At 40.1% G+C, this 16,130-nt stretch overlaps 1 protein-coding gene across 1 annotated transcript in view; it reads left to right on the top strand.

Annotated features, from left to right (window-relative positions):
• Nucleotides 1–16,130, top strand: part of LOC126100693 (vacuolar protein sorting-associated protein 53 homolog) — a 183,231-nt gene that overhangs the window by 111,399 nt on the left and 55,702 nt on the right. Inside the window, exons 10-11 of the mRNA XM_049911309.1 lie at nt 7,514–7,675; nt 7,812–7,937. Coding sequence (XP_049767266.1) covers nt 7,514–7,675; nt 7,812–7,937 — 288 coding nt within the window. The remainder of the gene's footprint in view (nt 1–7,513; nt 7,676–7,811; nt 7,938–16,130) is intronic.

Raw genomic sequence — 16,130 nt, 5'->3', positions numbered from 1 at the left:
CCAGTATCGTCTGCTTAGTAGGCAGCTGCATTAACCTCTGCACCACCCAGACATAGTGCTTATCGCAAATGTATGGATTATCTCAGCATGCTCCCTGGTCAACTCACACTCTTACCTAATGCTATCTGTCAGCTGTCCCCCTCCATGCCCTCCAGACTCGCTAATTTTAGATTCCCACTGGAGGTTGATCGTAAATGTACATCCACACTGAATGATGTGGATTCATTGTCCATTGAGGTAAATCAATTATATAGATGTATGGTGTCTCGTAACGAAACTGTACATTTTACTGGTGGGGCGAGAGACTGAGATTGTTGCAAAAATTGACATTAAAAGAGATTATTTGATTTAGACAAGAAATCTTAAAAGTTTGTCATTACAATTGTCTTCCATGGACATCAAGAATGCCTGATCATGGGAGTATCTTTTGATCACTTTGGCCTCCACCACTCAAAGAGAACTTTGAGAGAAATGCCAATATTTACTGCTACAACAGTTTCCAAACATTAAATGTTAGTAATTAGTTCTGCAGTGGCACATATATAGTTCAGTTCGTTGTTCATACGTATCTTACTTCGGTGTAACTCGGAGTAATCTGCTTCCTGCTGCTGCTGCTGCCGTCATTGTCCAGGTCCATTTCATCTGCCAATTGGATCAAGTTATGTGAATTCCATGAAATAATCCAGGTATCAAGTCATTTTATTGTGGTTTATTTATGACAAACTGCACCACTTTTTCTACATAGTCACAATACTGTATTACAACAATTGATTATTGCACAGATGTGCGATACAGTGGTGACGTCTCAAAACTGTCTCCAACTGACCTCCTCTGAGCCTTGTGCTCCTCCTATTTATACATTTTTAATAATGAAGAGAACAAAACTACAGTCCAAGATTATAAAATTAACAATTAAAAGTTTAACATTAATATGAGTAACTATCCACAAAACCTTGCTTATTTTATGCTGAAACTGGCGTATACAATAAAAAAGATTTTTACATGGATATACCTCATATTTTGTAAAATACTGAAAAACAACAATGTTAACCTAATTTTTCATAATTTTGGCTTCATTACTGAAAGCAAAATATTGTGAACATATATTTGACAAACATACAATTGGAATTATGGAACTTTCAATTAATTGTCTCTTCAGAGAGTACTTCGTTAGGGTATTGAAACAGGAATGTAAACATGGGGTTGTTTTATTTCATTCTGTTCTATTGGTACAGCCTTCAGTCCAGATGCACATTTACGTTCAACCTCCAGCGGACATCTTAAGCAATCATGGAGAACATGGATGGGGCTGCAGATAGGTGGCACTAGGTGGGAGGTGGCAAAATAGTCCGCATATTTGTGATAAATATTGTGTCCGGATGGTGCATTGGTTAACGCAGCTGTCTAATAAGCAGGAGATCGTGGGATCAGGTCCCGATCCAGCACACATTTTCTTCTGTTGCTGCTGATTCTGCCCAAAGACTTGATGCAGATTATATCATTAGTTACTTTCCCTTTCACCCCCCCTTCCCTCTCTCCCTCCCCCTTCCCCTTCTCCACCCCCTTCCTCTTCTCCTCCCCCTTGCCCTTCTCCTCCCCCTTCCCCTTCTCCTCCCCCTTCCCCTTCTCCCCGCCCTTCACCTTCTCCCCGCCCTTCCCCTTCTCCTCGCCCTTCCCCTTCTCCTCGCCCTTCCCCTTTTGTGCTTTCCTCCCCTCTCCCACCTTTCCCCTTTCTCCTTCCCCTTTTCTCTTCTTTCTCCATCCCCCCTTCCCAGTCTCCTTCCCATTCCCCCTCCCTCATCACCCTCCCCTCCACCCACCCCTCCCCCTCCCTTTCCCCTCCCTCATCCCCCTCCCCTCCACCCATCCCATCCTCTCCCCTCCCCTCTCCTCCAATCTATCTAATATGCATCGCAGCTGCAGATCTCACATGATGTCTGTTCTTTCGGACATGTCTGGAAGTACAGATACCACACATTCATATAACTGATTCATTGTAATTCGCAATGAATCTACATCCTCCAGTGTAAAATTAGTGAGCATGGAGGACATAGACGGGGACTGCAGATAGGTAGCATTAGCTAGAATTGTTAGTCACCCAAGGAGTGTGGCAAAATAGTCCATGCATTTGCACTAAATACTGTGTCCAGGTGGTGCAGTGGTTAACTCAACTGTCTAGTAAGCAGGAGATTCCGGGTTTGGGTTCCGGTCCGGCATGCATTTTCACTCACCACTGCTGTTTCCGCACAAAGTCATAGTGCAGGTGATATTGTTAGTTTCTTTCCTTTCCTTTCCGTTCTCCCCTCTTCCCCTCACAATTTATGTTTATGTATCCCAGCTGCCTATCATGCGCGCTGTCTGTTCTTTCAGTTATGTTCAAAAGAGCAGACACCACGCATTCATATAAATAATAACAAAACCAGTTAAAAACCTATGACAGTAACATATTTCTTACATTTGTGTGGTCCTTCAAACATAAGAAATATGTTACTTTTGTGGTTTTTGTCTGGTCTCTGCCTTATAGTAAGTACTATTTAACAGATATAATCAGAAACAATCATGTTTAATAATTGCTTGAAGGTATTGAAGCCACTCCACATCAAACTATCGTTGCAATTTACATGAATTGTCTGGTATAACATATGTAATGCTATAACATTAAAGTTGCAAACATCACAAATCTCTGTGTTCAGTATAGTTTTAATTAATGTATAAATGCTTTGCAGAGTTTTCCATGTCATATTTGTCGGTCTCAAAGTTTTGACAGCTTATCCCACCATCATCATCAGGAAATTACATTTCAAACACTTGCCACGTCAGATTTGTCAATTCCAAGTTTTTGAAGATTTCCTCTATTTTTATCAGAATATTACATTTTAGTAGGCCTACTGAAATCTGATCTCCTGATGATGATGATGACACAGGAAGTTATCAAAAGCTCAAGACTGACAAGTTTGATGTGATAAGAACTCTGTAAAGCATTCCTTCAGGAATGTTGCCGCGAAGAACTATGTGACATATGGTTGTGATTAATTCTGACGCTGAACTGACACACTGCTAAATCTGCAGTGTATTGGTGGATGTGGTAAATTTTCATGTTATTCATGCCTGTGTGTGATTTAAAAAAAAATAGCCTTATGGAGAAAGAAAAGTCTGACTTAGCTGCTGAGAGCCAGTCAGTCTGCTTTATGTTTTATTTTGCATTTGACATGTCTTGATTAAAAAAATAAAGCTTTCCTCAACTCAGAAACATCACAGTGCTCTTATAGGCATGGTAATAATGGAGATGCTATGCCATTGCCTTCCTCTGACATTGGTATTTATTTATTTATTTATTTATTTATTTATTCATCCGTGGAACAATAAATATTGTATGGATGTCGTCAGTTTACAACACATGAGCACACATTTACATTTACAATGAAACAGGTTTCTCATATTTTGTGTAGTTTTTAACTAGTGATACACACATTTATAATTACTTAATATTTTGGTGATAATGTCATATGTTGCTAATAATCTACATCTATGTTAAATATTCTTTTACAGTATAACAACTTTTACTTACTAAAAAGGTTTTAAGCTTTTGTCTGAAAGTGAGGGGCTCATTTATTTCTTTAATTTCTTGTGGTAATTTGTTATACAGTTTTATCCCATTATAAAATATACTTTTTTGCGTCTTTGCCCTGTTCTTTCTATCTAAATGGAGGTAGTGACAAGCTCTTGTTTCATGGTCATGTATTAGGCTGTTTGTGTTGTACATGTTGAGATTTTTCTTAATGAACATTATGTTCTGAAAGATATACTGACAAGAAACAGTTAGAATGCCCAGCTTTCTAAATAATTCTAGACAGTGGGTCCTGTTGTTGCTGGTTGTTATTATCCTTATGGCTCTTTTTTGTACTTTGATCACAGTTTGTATGTTACTGGCACTTGTTCCCCAAAACATGATCCCATAGCTGAGGACTGAGTGTAGATATCCGTAACATGTTATTTTAAGACAGGTGTTATTGCATACCGGTGCAAGGATTCTAAGAGCATAGCATGCTGTGGATAATTTCTTTGCCAAAATGTTGACATGGTTTGTCCATTTCAATTGGCTGTCTACATTCATCCCTAAGAATTTGGTACTTGTTACACATTCTAATTCATTATTATTAACTTTTATTCTAGTGGCATTGTGTTTTTTGTTCAATTAGAAGTTAATATAGTTAGTTTTCTTTACATTTAGGGCTACTTTATTTTTTAATGACCAGTTGTGGACATCATTGAGAGCCTCATTTGCTCTTTCTGACAGTTGTGTTGGATTTTCACCTGTTATTACTATGTTGCTGTCATCAGCAAAAAGTATTTTTTCTCCATGTGTGATACTTTGTGGGAAGTTGTTAATGCATATAAGAAACAATATTGGGCCTAATACACTTCCCTGTGGGACGCCTATATTCACATTTTCTGGGTCAGACAGGTGTTTTATAAGGGAATTGTTTGAAACTTGTGATATCTCAACTTGTTGGACTCTGTTTTCCAAGTATGATTTGAACCACTTCTTTGTCACACCTCTTATTCCTATTTGCCCTAATTTATGAAGTAAGATTTTGTGGTCAACTGTATCAAAGGCCTTGGACAAGTCTAAAAAGATACCACTTACATTTTCACCTTTGTCCAGTGCTTCTATAGCAGACTGTTTGCTTTTTCCGGGCCTAAAACTAAATTGGTCGTTGGAAAGAAGATTATATTTATTCAGGTAATTTAGCAGTCTCTTTTTGACTAGTATTTCTATTATTTTAGAAATGATAGTATAGAGATCGGCCTGTAGTTCTCTACATTTTCCACATCTCCGTTTTTAAGGATAGGTATAACTTTTGCTTGTTTTAGGTACTCCGGAAACTATCCAGATTCGAAAGATTCATTAATTATGTCTGTTAATGGGCCCTTTATGGAGTTTATACAATCTTTAATTATGCAGACTGGGATTTCATCAAGTCCTACTGAAGTTTTACTTTTTAGTTGGTGTACTACTAGTGCCACTTCCCTTTCTGTAGTTGGCAAGAGCACCATTGAGTTTGTTGGATGATTCTGAGTAGGTAAATCATAGGTATCTGGAAATTTCTGCTGTAATTTTTTTGCAATACTACTGAAATACGAGTTTACAAAATCAGCTAATTTTTTAGGGTTACCTACTGGTACATCTTTGTTTTTAATATGTGAATTGAGGTCCTTTTTAGCAGAGTTAGATGTTTCCTGTTTGACGATGTTCCAGGCTGCTTTGCTCTTGTTTTCAGCTTGAAGTAATATTTTGTTGTTTGAAAGTTTTTTTGCGGCTAGTAACACCTTTCTGTATATTTTCCTGTACTTTTTGTAGAATTGCAGAACTTCTGGGTTAGATTGATTATTTTTTATGGAGTTGAGATATCTAAGAGTTTCTGAGGATTTTTTGATACCTGTAGTCACCCATTGATTTCTCTTTGTAGTTTTAATTTGATAAAGAGTTTTGGGAAACATCTCTTCAAATCTGAGTTTAAAAATTGACATGAACTTGATAAATTTCTGATTTGCATTGGTTTCTGCCTAGCCTTCCCTCCAATCTTCATATTCTAGCTGGGATTTAAACTGATACAGGGCTGATTTGGAAAACATTCTTTTGTATGTACAAAGTTTAGGAGGAGTTTCTACATGAATGTTAGTTTTTAAGATCTGGCAGAGGTGGTCTGATAGGCCCAGGTTTTGGACAACAATATGACATTTTTTACTATCAATATCTGTAGCTACATGATCTATAGATGAGGAGAATTCTTTCGTTATTCTAGTTGGACAATTAACAAGGGAAGATATTCCATAACAGCTTAGAATATTCACAGCTGTTATGGAATATCCTCCCTTGTTAATTGTCCAACTAGAATAACGAAAGAATTCTCCTCATCTATAGATCATGTAGCTACAGATATTGATAGTAAAAAATGTCATATTGTTGTCCAAAACCTGGGCCTATCAGACCACCTCTGCCAGATCTTAAAAACTAACATTCATGTAGAAACTCCTCCTAAACTTTGTACATACAAAAGAATGTTTTTGACATACTCAATCAGTTCCATGGGGATTTACTGTTTTCCATGGCTTCCAACTGTGATGCAGCTTGGCAGTTTTCACATTATCAGTCATTGCCAGATATAAACTAAGCAATAAGTGACAGAAAAAATCTTGATGCTGGTTGATGATCAAACCACAAAGCTTTGGACTGGCAGTCAGGCACTTAAACACTTAGCCACTGAGCTTGATTATGAAGACTAAATGCTTAATACGACTGGTCCTTAACTCATGATCACCAGGTATCTTTTGTAATTTGATTTAATGACCACTCTCATATTTAGGAGATACTGATTTACTCATCTTGTAAACACATCTGTAGAGTTAACAAAATTTGACATATTCTGACATGGAGCAAAATTGCAATTTAAATGTAACAAAACATTATTACCAGAGTCTTATATTTATAATCACAATTGGTTCATTAAATTATACAGCACTCATTACCACAGCAATGATTCAGAAGTATTACACACAGTTTTCATTTGATATTACTGTGGTGTAGGATTTAAGTTACGGCTTTGTGATAAAGATTTAAACATTTTCTACTTGCAACTGCAGATGACGTATCATACACAAGTATCTAGTGTGCCTGCTATATCGTATTTGGTATTGTAGTGCTGTTTACGAACTGTATTTTTGTCATACAATGTATACCCATGCATCAGTTGTAATTGTATATTCCTTTGCTTCATTACATTACTAAATTTCTTTGTTTTTAAATGTGTTTACAAAGTGTATTGAAGTTGCTTCTTTTGATGAAGTTATTTATTATGTGGTAGGAATTAATTGTGGGCCAGCTCTTTTTTCCCTGTAATTGTAATTTTATTGCCGGCTGCGGTGGTCTCGCGGTTCTAGGCGCTCAGTCCGGAACCGCGGGACTGCTATGGTCGCAGGTTCGAATCCTGCCTCGGGCATGGATGTGTGTGATGTCCTTAGGTTAGTTAGGTTTAATTAGTTCTAAGTTCTAGGCGACTGATGACCTCAGAAGTTAAGTCGCATAGTGCTCAGAGCCATTTGAACCATTTTGTAATTTTATTGATCTTGTAGCCTTAATAATGATTTTTCTAGCCCTTTGTTACTGCAGTGGTTGTAACAACAGTTGGTTTTGCTTATTTCTTCTGTTTTTAAGAGAACAATCTTCTGTGATTTTGCGTTGAGAGGAAAACAAGGAACATGTAGTATCATCATTAACTTTATCACTAGGATGGATTTTCATTCTGCAGTAGAGATACTGCTGGAAGTAAATCTGTAATGGTGGGTCATGAGTCATGCACGAATATTTAGACGGTAGAGCATTTACCGATTTAAGACAAAGGTTCCAGGGTTGAGTCCCAGTCTGGCACACAGTTTTAATTTGCCTAGAAGTTTCAACTTTATCACCTTTTAACCCATGGATGTGTCATCAGAAAATTTGTCTGTCATTTAGGCTAGCTGCCCCATCATCAGGAATGTCAAACTTGACGAGGGACCTGAGAGACCTATCATCAGCTGGGCTGTCTACTGCAGGACTTATCCAAAACTTCCAAAGCCTTCTGAAAGAAGGAGAAGTAACGAGATACACCCCAGAGGAACAGGCAAGGGTCTGCAGGTTTGTGTGTTCACAAGTAGGTTAATATTTTTATTGGTGCGAGTCTGTATGTCACGTATATGAACATATTACGTTTGTAGTACTCTGGTAAAAGCTATGATGTACACTTCATTTCAAAAATTTAATTACTTTGCAGTATACTTACAACAGCAGAATATTGCCTGGAGACAACTCAGCAATTAGAAGAGAAGCTCAAAGAAAAAGTTGACCCTGGATTGGCTGAGAAGATTAATCTGTCCCAGGAACAGGATGTATTCCACAAGTAAGGAAGAACTGATCACTGCATTACGTCTCATTTACATCTACATCTACATCCATACTCCGCAAGCCACCTGACGGAGTGTGGCGGAGGGTACCTTCAGTACCTCTATCGGTTCTCCCTTCTATTCCAGTCTCGTATTGTTCGTGGAAAGAAGGAATGTCGGTATGCCTCTGTGTGGGCTCTAATCTCTCTGATTTTATCCTCATGGTCTCTTCGCGAGATATACGTAGGAGGGAGCAATATACTGCTTGACTCTTCGGTGAAGGTATGTTCTCGAAACTTTGACAAAAGCCCGTACTGAGCTACTGAGCGTCTCTCCTGCAGAGTCTTCCACTGGAGCTTATCTATCATCTCCGTAAGGCTTTCGCGATTACTAAATGATCCTGTAACGAAGCGCGCTGCTCTCCGTTGGATCTTCTCTATGTCTTGTATCAACCCTATCTGGTACGGATCCCACACTGCTGAGCAGTATTCAAGCAGTGGGCGAACAAGCGTACTGTAACCTACTTCCTTTGTTTTCGGATTGCATTTCCTTAGGATTCTTCCAATGAATCTCAGTCTGGCATCTGCTTTACCGACAATCAACATTATATGATCATTCCATTTTAAATCACTCCTAATGCGTACTCCCAGATAATTTATGGTATTAACTGCTTCCAGTTGCTGACCTGCTATTTTGTAGCTAAATGATAAAGGATCTATCTTTCTGTGTATTCGCAGCACATTACACTTGTCTACATTGAGATTCAGTTGCCATTCCCTGCACCATGCGTCAATTCGCTGCAGATCCTCCTGCATTTAGTAGCAAGTATAATCATCTGCTCACCAGAATCATAAGAAAAGTGGTTTCTCTCTAGTTTGTGTTTCAGTTGTGATACATCCAAATGAACCTGCACTAATTCCAGAATTGTCATATTTACAATGGGAGCTGTTGCACAATATTGAAATTCAGTTAACACATTGAATGCCATGAGCCTGCTTGTAGACGTAGCAGAGCCTCACACTTCATGCATTGTTCTTGCTGGCAGAAACCCTTACATGCCTGTTCAAGTCTTAAAACAATAAATTCAATTAAATGGCATTTACAGAAAATAAAGTTAAGTAACTCTATTCTTATTCATGCATGTCTCTTACAGGTCAAACAATGGAAAATCCAGGATGTAATGTAACAATATTATGAAAAGGATAGTTGCTGCACACCATATAGTGGAGATGCTGAGTGGCAGATAGGCACAACAAAAAGACTGTCACAAAATAAACTTTCAGCCAACAAGGCCTTTGTCTAAAATAGATGACAGACACACATACACCCTGATGCAACTCTCACACGTATGACAGTTATGTGTGTGCGAGCACGTACATGTGTCTATCGTCTGTTTTTGACAAAGACCTTGTTGGCCAAAAGTTTATTTTATGTCAGTCTTTTTGTTGTGCCTATCTGCAACTCAGCTTCTCTGCTATATGGTGAGTAGCAACTATACTTTTCATAATATTCTCTTACAGGTCAAAATTTAAAAAAGATATCTATGCCTCCAAATGTTTTATTTAAAATTCATAAAGATTTTTAAATAAAACGAACTTTACTAACATTCTACAACTTGATTCTCCATTTCTACATATTTATTTCTCAGTGTAATCACTCAGGCAATGAACACATTTCTCCCAACGTGAAACCAGTTTGTTGATGCCATCTCTGTAGAATTTCTGACTTTGTTGACAAAGTCTCAATCTCACCTCTGCCTGCACCGTTTCATCACTATCAAAGAGAAGACCTCAAAGATGTTATTTAACCTTTGGAAACAGATGTAAATCGGATAGAGCTTATTCAGGACTGTATGGGGGATGATCGATGATAGTGAACTTAAGATGTCAGATTGTTGCGTATTTCACAGTGCTTTTGTGTGGTCTGACATTGTCCTGCTGAAGGAAAGGGTGCTCCATGTGTAAACAAACTCTTCGAATTCGTGCTTTCAGTTTTATGAAGGTCTTGCAGTACCTTGCAGAGTTTACGGTGGTGCCTGTACACATGAATTCCAAATACACCATACATTGAACATCTCAGAACACTGTGAGCATGACTTTGCCTGCTGATGGCATGGTCTTGAACATATTTGGCATCAGTGATTCATTGGGGTGGAACTCCATTGATGCTCCTTCATTTTTGGGTTGAAAATCATGAACCCAACTTTCATCATCTGTCACAATCTTGTTAAGGAAACTATCACCCCCACACCAAAAACACAGAATAAATTGTTGACAGATGTCCCATATCCGTTGTTTCATATAGGAATGGGCATCCAGCATTCACACAGATTTCTGTACTGGAATTCTGCAGTGATGACCTGCACACGATCTCTTAAAATGCCACACTTACCTAAGAGCTGTGTCTGTGTTATCTGACAATTTTCTCTGATGAATTCATCAACCTGATTCCGATTAGTCTCGTCGATTGCCATTAGTGGTCATCCACTCCAAGCTCTGTCACGCATGTTGAGGTTAGTGCCACCCTTTCCTTCATTGCAAGCACGAACAACCCAATGCCAAACATTACTGATGTTGATTAAAGTACCATCTCTCACAGCTTTCATTCTTCTATGGATTTGATTTTGAGGCATAGTTTTCTGTAGTTACAAACTTGATTACAGCACTCTGTTTCTTAGACACTGATGGAGTTAAGTTACATATCGTTATGCTACACACTAAAATTCATAGCCCTCTAGCAGCAGACGTTTGCAACATGCATCAGTGGAGCTATAAAGTCAACTGAGTAATACGCATGACATGTAATACCTCATTTGATATTTAGAAAGTGTTGTGTCAGTTACTGTAGGAGTCAGCACCGACATACAGAAGGAAGAAGAGAAACTGCGATGGCCGGTTGCAGGAATACAAAATGATCTGTACATTAAACTTTCAAATGATACAGTACTTTATTTCGAAAAAGAAAATAAACATAACTTTATGAAGTGACTCCTATGTCTCCTACTTGCAAGTAGTTTAGCTAATATTACTGCTCGCAGAACACAGGCTAGGTAACATCTTCCTGTTACTCACTACTGTACTGATGCTCTTGAAGACTGCATGCTCTTGAAGACTGCAACCGCACTGGGGCCAAACAGCAATGGACAGCTCATTAAATCAGCATTGACATGGGATACAGAGCTCTGTCTTCCTGCAAATGTGGTGCTGCCCGCTCTTTCCATTGGTGCATGGGGCAGCACTTTCTTGTTGCCACTTCGTGGCACTGCGTTGCTCAGTGTGCAGTCAGTGCTTTAAGACTGCACATTCCTCCCCTCCAAAATGTTGCATCCATCGCTTTGGTGTAGGGATCCATCTTATGTCAACGGGGGGGGGGGGGGGGGCAGGAAGCTGGGCGGCATGAGGAGCCGGGAGTCCCAACTGGAACCAACGCTGTACCTCCGGCCGTGCACCGACATCCGTCTCGCACTTTGAGAAGAACATCAGTCGGAGAACTCCCAGAAAGGTGCCCATCCTCTTCCTGAGCAGTGATGGAGAGGGCAGTGATGACCACTACAGTAGCGATGATGATGACACAACAATGCACGGTCTACGGTGGATGCTGGGACAAGCGCTGGGAAGTTGAAATGCTGTAGCGGTGAAGGCAATGAGTCCAGCTCCATCGGTTCCACAGGCGGTGCCAAACAGGCACCCAGGGGCGGCCGCACCGACTGCAAGATCCCTGTAAGATGCGAAACTGGAGACAAAAAGTCTGTGGTAGAATCTTGCAGTTGAGAAGCACAAATCTGGTTCTGGTGGCTGCACAGCAACCCAGCATAACCTTTAATTAAATGTGTGCAAGCATCCAAATTTCGAAGAATCGTTCCTCTCTTCCTGTGCTTGGTACAACCACAAACTCTGAAAAGAACACAATCATTGGGCACAAAGTGATTCTTGCGAAGCGTGGCAGGCGCCATGCGCTGCAGTGGGTGCAGTAACTGGAGCAGAGTGCGATGGCACCATCGATGGCACCAGAAGCTCTGCCAGAAATGGGGCAGAGCAACACTTGCTCCTGCGGTTGGTAGGTATGTAATTCCGTCACTTGTTGCTTGAATGTATGCAAATACTATTCAGCTTCTCCTTTTGACTGAGGATGAAACGAAGCACTGGTAAGATGAGTGTTACCATTAGCTGTTCGAAACTCTTCAAAGACATTAGCCATAAACTGTGGTCCATCTTCTGTAACCAACACATCAGGCAAGACTTCCAAACAAAAACTATATGACAAAACCTGAATGGTACTGTGTGACGGAGTCGAGTTCATGGGCACCGCAAATCAGATGTTTGTTAAAAAGAGTCCACAGCATTAAGCTAACAAATGTTCCAAAAATGACCAGCAAAGTCAGTATGGACTAATTGCCATGGCAGTTGAGACTTTCGCCAAGTGAAAACGTTTGTGATGTTGTCTATTCAGTGTGGGCGTCTATGCCCAGCTAAGTACAGTGCTGACATGCAATCACAACAGATCTTTCTGCAACACTTTGGAAATAAGCACACACAATTGTCCAGAGTCAGTTTGCGTTAAAATCACACCGTGCTAGATGGAGAGGCTATGCCAACAAACAGAATATCGTTGCACTAAAGAATTCTGAATGTTTTTCACTGAATGAAGTCAAGCAGTACGGGTGTAGTGCAACAAAAGGTTCAAGTCAGGGTCTGCTTCTGTAACTTGTGCAGTTTTCCTATAGTTTAGTGGAAAAGTACGTAAAAGTTCAGTGTCTTGTTCATCGATCGGACAATAAGATGCAGCAGTAGCATGAAATTCAGAATCAGGACCAACAGGAAGGCGAGGAAGGGCGTCAGCATTTGCATGCTTCGATGTGGGCTGGTACAATATTTTGACTGATACTGTGACACTGTGACAATAACAAAGGCCACCATTGCTGCTTCTGAGCTGTGTGTAGCGGAACAAGTTTGACTGGATGAAACAAAGACTGAAGTGGCTTATGGTCTGTCACTTTTGACCAAACTTTGTATTGCAATAGATATTAATGAGCTCTTCCTTCTTAATTTGTGAGTAGTTAAATTGAGTTTTGGTCAGTGACTTGGAAGCAAAAGCAGTTGGCCTGTCCTGTGAACCAAATTTGTGCCAGAGCTCAGCTTTGATTCTGTGCGAAAAAGTGTCAACTGCCAAAACTTCAGGCTTAGCAGGATCAAAATGAACAAGTCATCTGTCACTCATTCACTTAATAAGGCATTTTTAAATTTCTGGAGTGCATCCTGACACACTCTGGTCCAGACAAAAGCCACATTCTACCGGCACAAATGATGCAATGCAGCTGCGATCTGGGCTGTATTGGGTATAAACCGGATATAATATGTCATCCTCCTGAGAGCTGCCTGTAATTCTGCCATGTGGGAGAGGGAGGTCTGGGATGGCCAGCAAATGTGATTGAAGAGGATGAACACCTTGGCTATTAAGAAAATGGCCTAAGTACTGAATTGCAGACTGAAGAAAGGCACATTTGTCCAGGTGATACTTCAAACCTGCAGCTGAAAGCATTTGATAAAATGTACGAAGATTATTGGCATGTTGCTCCAGTGTATGTTCTGACACCACAATATCATCCAAGTAACTTGAACAGAATGGAACTTTAGCAGTAAGCCGTTCTATATAACATTGGAATAGGGCAGGCACAGAAGCACTGCCAAAGGGTAAGTGCAAAAATTTGAACAATCCTAAATGTGTTGAGGCCACAAATACTTTCTGAGACTCCTCGTCTAGCGGAATTTGCAAATACACATCACGTAAGTTAAGTCCATTTTCGAAAAATTGTGGTGTGCACGAAGCCTAGCCATTAACTTCTCAGGGCGAGGGAACGGATAAGTATCAGTCATTGTTTATGGATTCACAGTGGATTTAAAGCCAATACAAAGACAAAGTCTTCCAGAAGTTTTGGTAAGATTACCAAGGGAGAAGCCAATTGACTAGCCTGAATAGGAACAATAACACCATTGTATTCCCATTATTTAAATTCACTTGCAACTTTGTCTCTAAGTACAAGAGGGATGGGACGCGCCTGAAAACTCGTAGGTTGCGCATTGTCCTTCATTTAACATGCACCAAAAAATTATTTCTTCTGCCAAGTCTTTCAGAAAATAAATCAGGAAACTCCTCAATCAATTGAGTAACTCTTTCTTTTACTTTGAAAGCAGAAACAGAAAGTACTTGTCCTGAATATGAAGACCAAACAAATGAAGCAAATGTAACCCAAAAATATTTGCAGTCTTTTGGATGCACAATTGTAAATGTCACTGTTGTTCTGTGAGACTGTAAAGTGGCAGCCAGATTACATGCACGAAGCACTGGGCTGTCCTGACCATTATATGCAGTAAGTTGCATGCTAGATTTTGTCGCCAGTGGTGAGCCCAATTTTTCATAATTGGCATGAGTAGGCAATGTAATTGAGGTGTCAGTGTCTAATTGAAGGCTCTCACAGCATCCAGCTGCTACTAAGTTCACAAACAGTTTCTTTGACTGTCATTGCACAGCACTTGAACAGGGTGAAGGCACATCCTGAACTTGGTCTTTACTAGTACTGGCAGGCAGTTTAGAAAAAAATTAAATTCACTGGGTGGAGCACCGTGTTTCCGAGAGCAGGGACGGGTAGAGTTCTTTTTCTCTTGGAATCACACAGACTGTACATGACCTGGCTTTCCACAAGCAAAGCAAGTCACATTCTGCAAAGGGTAATTTTGTTGTTTGTGTTTGGAAAAGCAGCGGGGACATGATTTCACAGCTTACACTTACAGTGATACTAATTTACCCCTCCATGGCATGGCGGTCTATTTGTGTGCGGCAGTCAGTCATGAGGCCATACTTGTTTGTCACTTTCCATTACACCACAAATGGGAGCCACTTAAAAGTTTTCCATGGCACTATCACATGAATCCTGATGTTCAATAATTTGCAACAATTGTTTCAAAGTAGGCTCAGAATGTTTGAGAATTTGTTCACAAATCCTACTGTCTGGCACATTGTACATTATTGCATCACGAATCATTGTGTCACTATTGTACTATCCACAGCTGCACTGAAAATGACACTGTTGTGTCAGACCCTGAAGTTTGTGACCCAGTGATGGTATGTCTGTCTTGGTTTCTACTGCAATTGAAAGAACTTGTAATGAGCTGCAGCAGCTTGTACCTGATCCTCGTAATACTTAGTAAGGGCAGAAACTAAATCTTCAAAAACTAGCAGCACCAGCATACTAGTCAGGAATAACTTCTAAGTAAGCTGTAAACTCCTGTGCAGGCCATTAACAAGAAAGTTTCACAGGACGTTGCACTTGATGTGTAGCACAATGAGCGTCGAACTGAGTGTAGTACTTGTTCCATTCCTCTTGCTGTTCATTGAAAGCTTGGACCAGTGGAATGCACAGAGGCAGTGCCTTTGATGTGGCTGGCTGTTGTGGCAGAGTTAATACGGAAGTGGCTTGTGCATTAATAAGCTGCTGGACAGCTGTCATCTACAGCAATGTTTGGTGGTTCTGAAACTGGATAAATTGCATCAGATCAAAGCCAGCAGCAGCTGGAAACATAAGTGCAGGTAGTGTAGGAGGCAGGTGAGAGGCCATTTTAATGAGAGGAATGCCGCAGCAAATTATAAGTAGAAGCAAGGCAAAAGAAAGAAAAGTAGTAACAATGCGCCTCTGAAAGAAAACAGAGAAATATTAGTGGCAAGCTGTAAGGGAGCAGTGTAGAGGGAAGGCAGCATTGGTTCTGGAATCCTCATCGCCAGGTGCTGTGTCGGCTGCCGTGGGAGTCAGCACTGACACAAACAAGGAAGAAGAGAAGTTGTGATGGTCAGTTGCAGGAATCCAAAATGATACATACATTAAACTTTCAAATGATTGCAATACTTTATTTCAAAAAAGAAAATAAACATAACTTCTCTTTATGAAGTGGCTCTTATGCGTCCTACTTGCAAGTACTTTAGCTACTATTACTACTCGCAGAATGTAACATCTTCCCAGAAAGTAACGTCTTTCTATTACTCTGTACTGATGCTCTTGAAGACAGTGACCGAACTGGGGCTGACCAGTGATGGCCAGCTGGTTAAATCAGCATTGACAGGTAGTGCTGAATTCCGTCTTCCTGGAAGTATGGCACTAACTGCTCTTTCCACTATCGTGCAGATCAGCACCTTCTCGATACCGCTTCGCGGCACTGTGT

Source organism: Schistocerca cancellata, chromosome 9 (genome assembly GCF_023864275.1).
Source record: "Schistocerca cancellata isolate TAMUIC-IGC-003103 chromosome 9, iqSchCanc2.1, whole genome shotgun sequence".
Classification (NCBI taxonomy): domain Eukaryota; kingdom Metazoa; phylum Arthropoda; class Insecta; order Orthoptera; family Acrididae; genus Schistocerca; species Schistocerca cancellata.
This window is presented reverse-complemented; position numbering and strand designations above follow the sequence as displayed.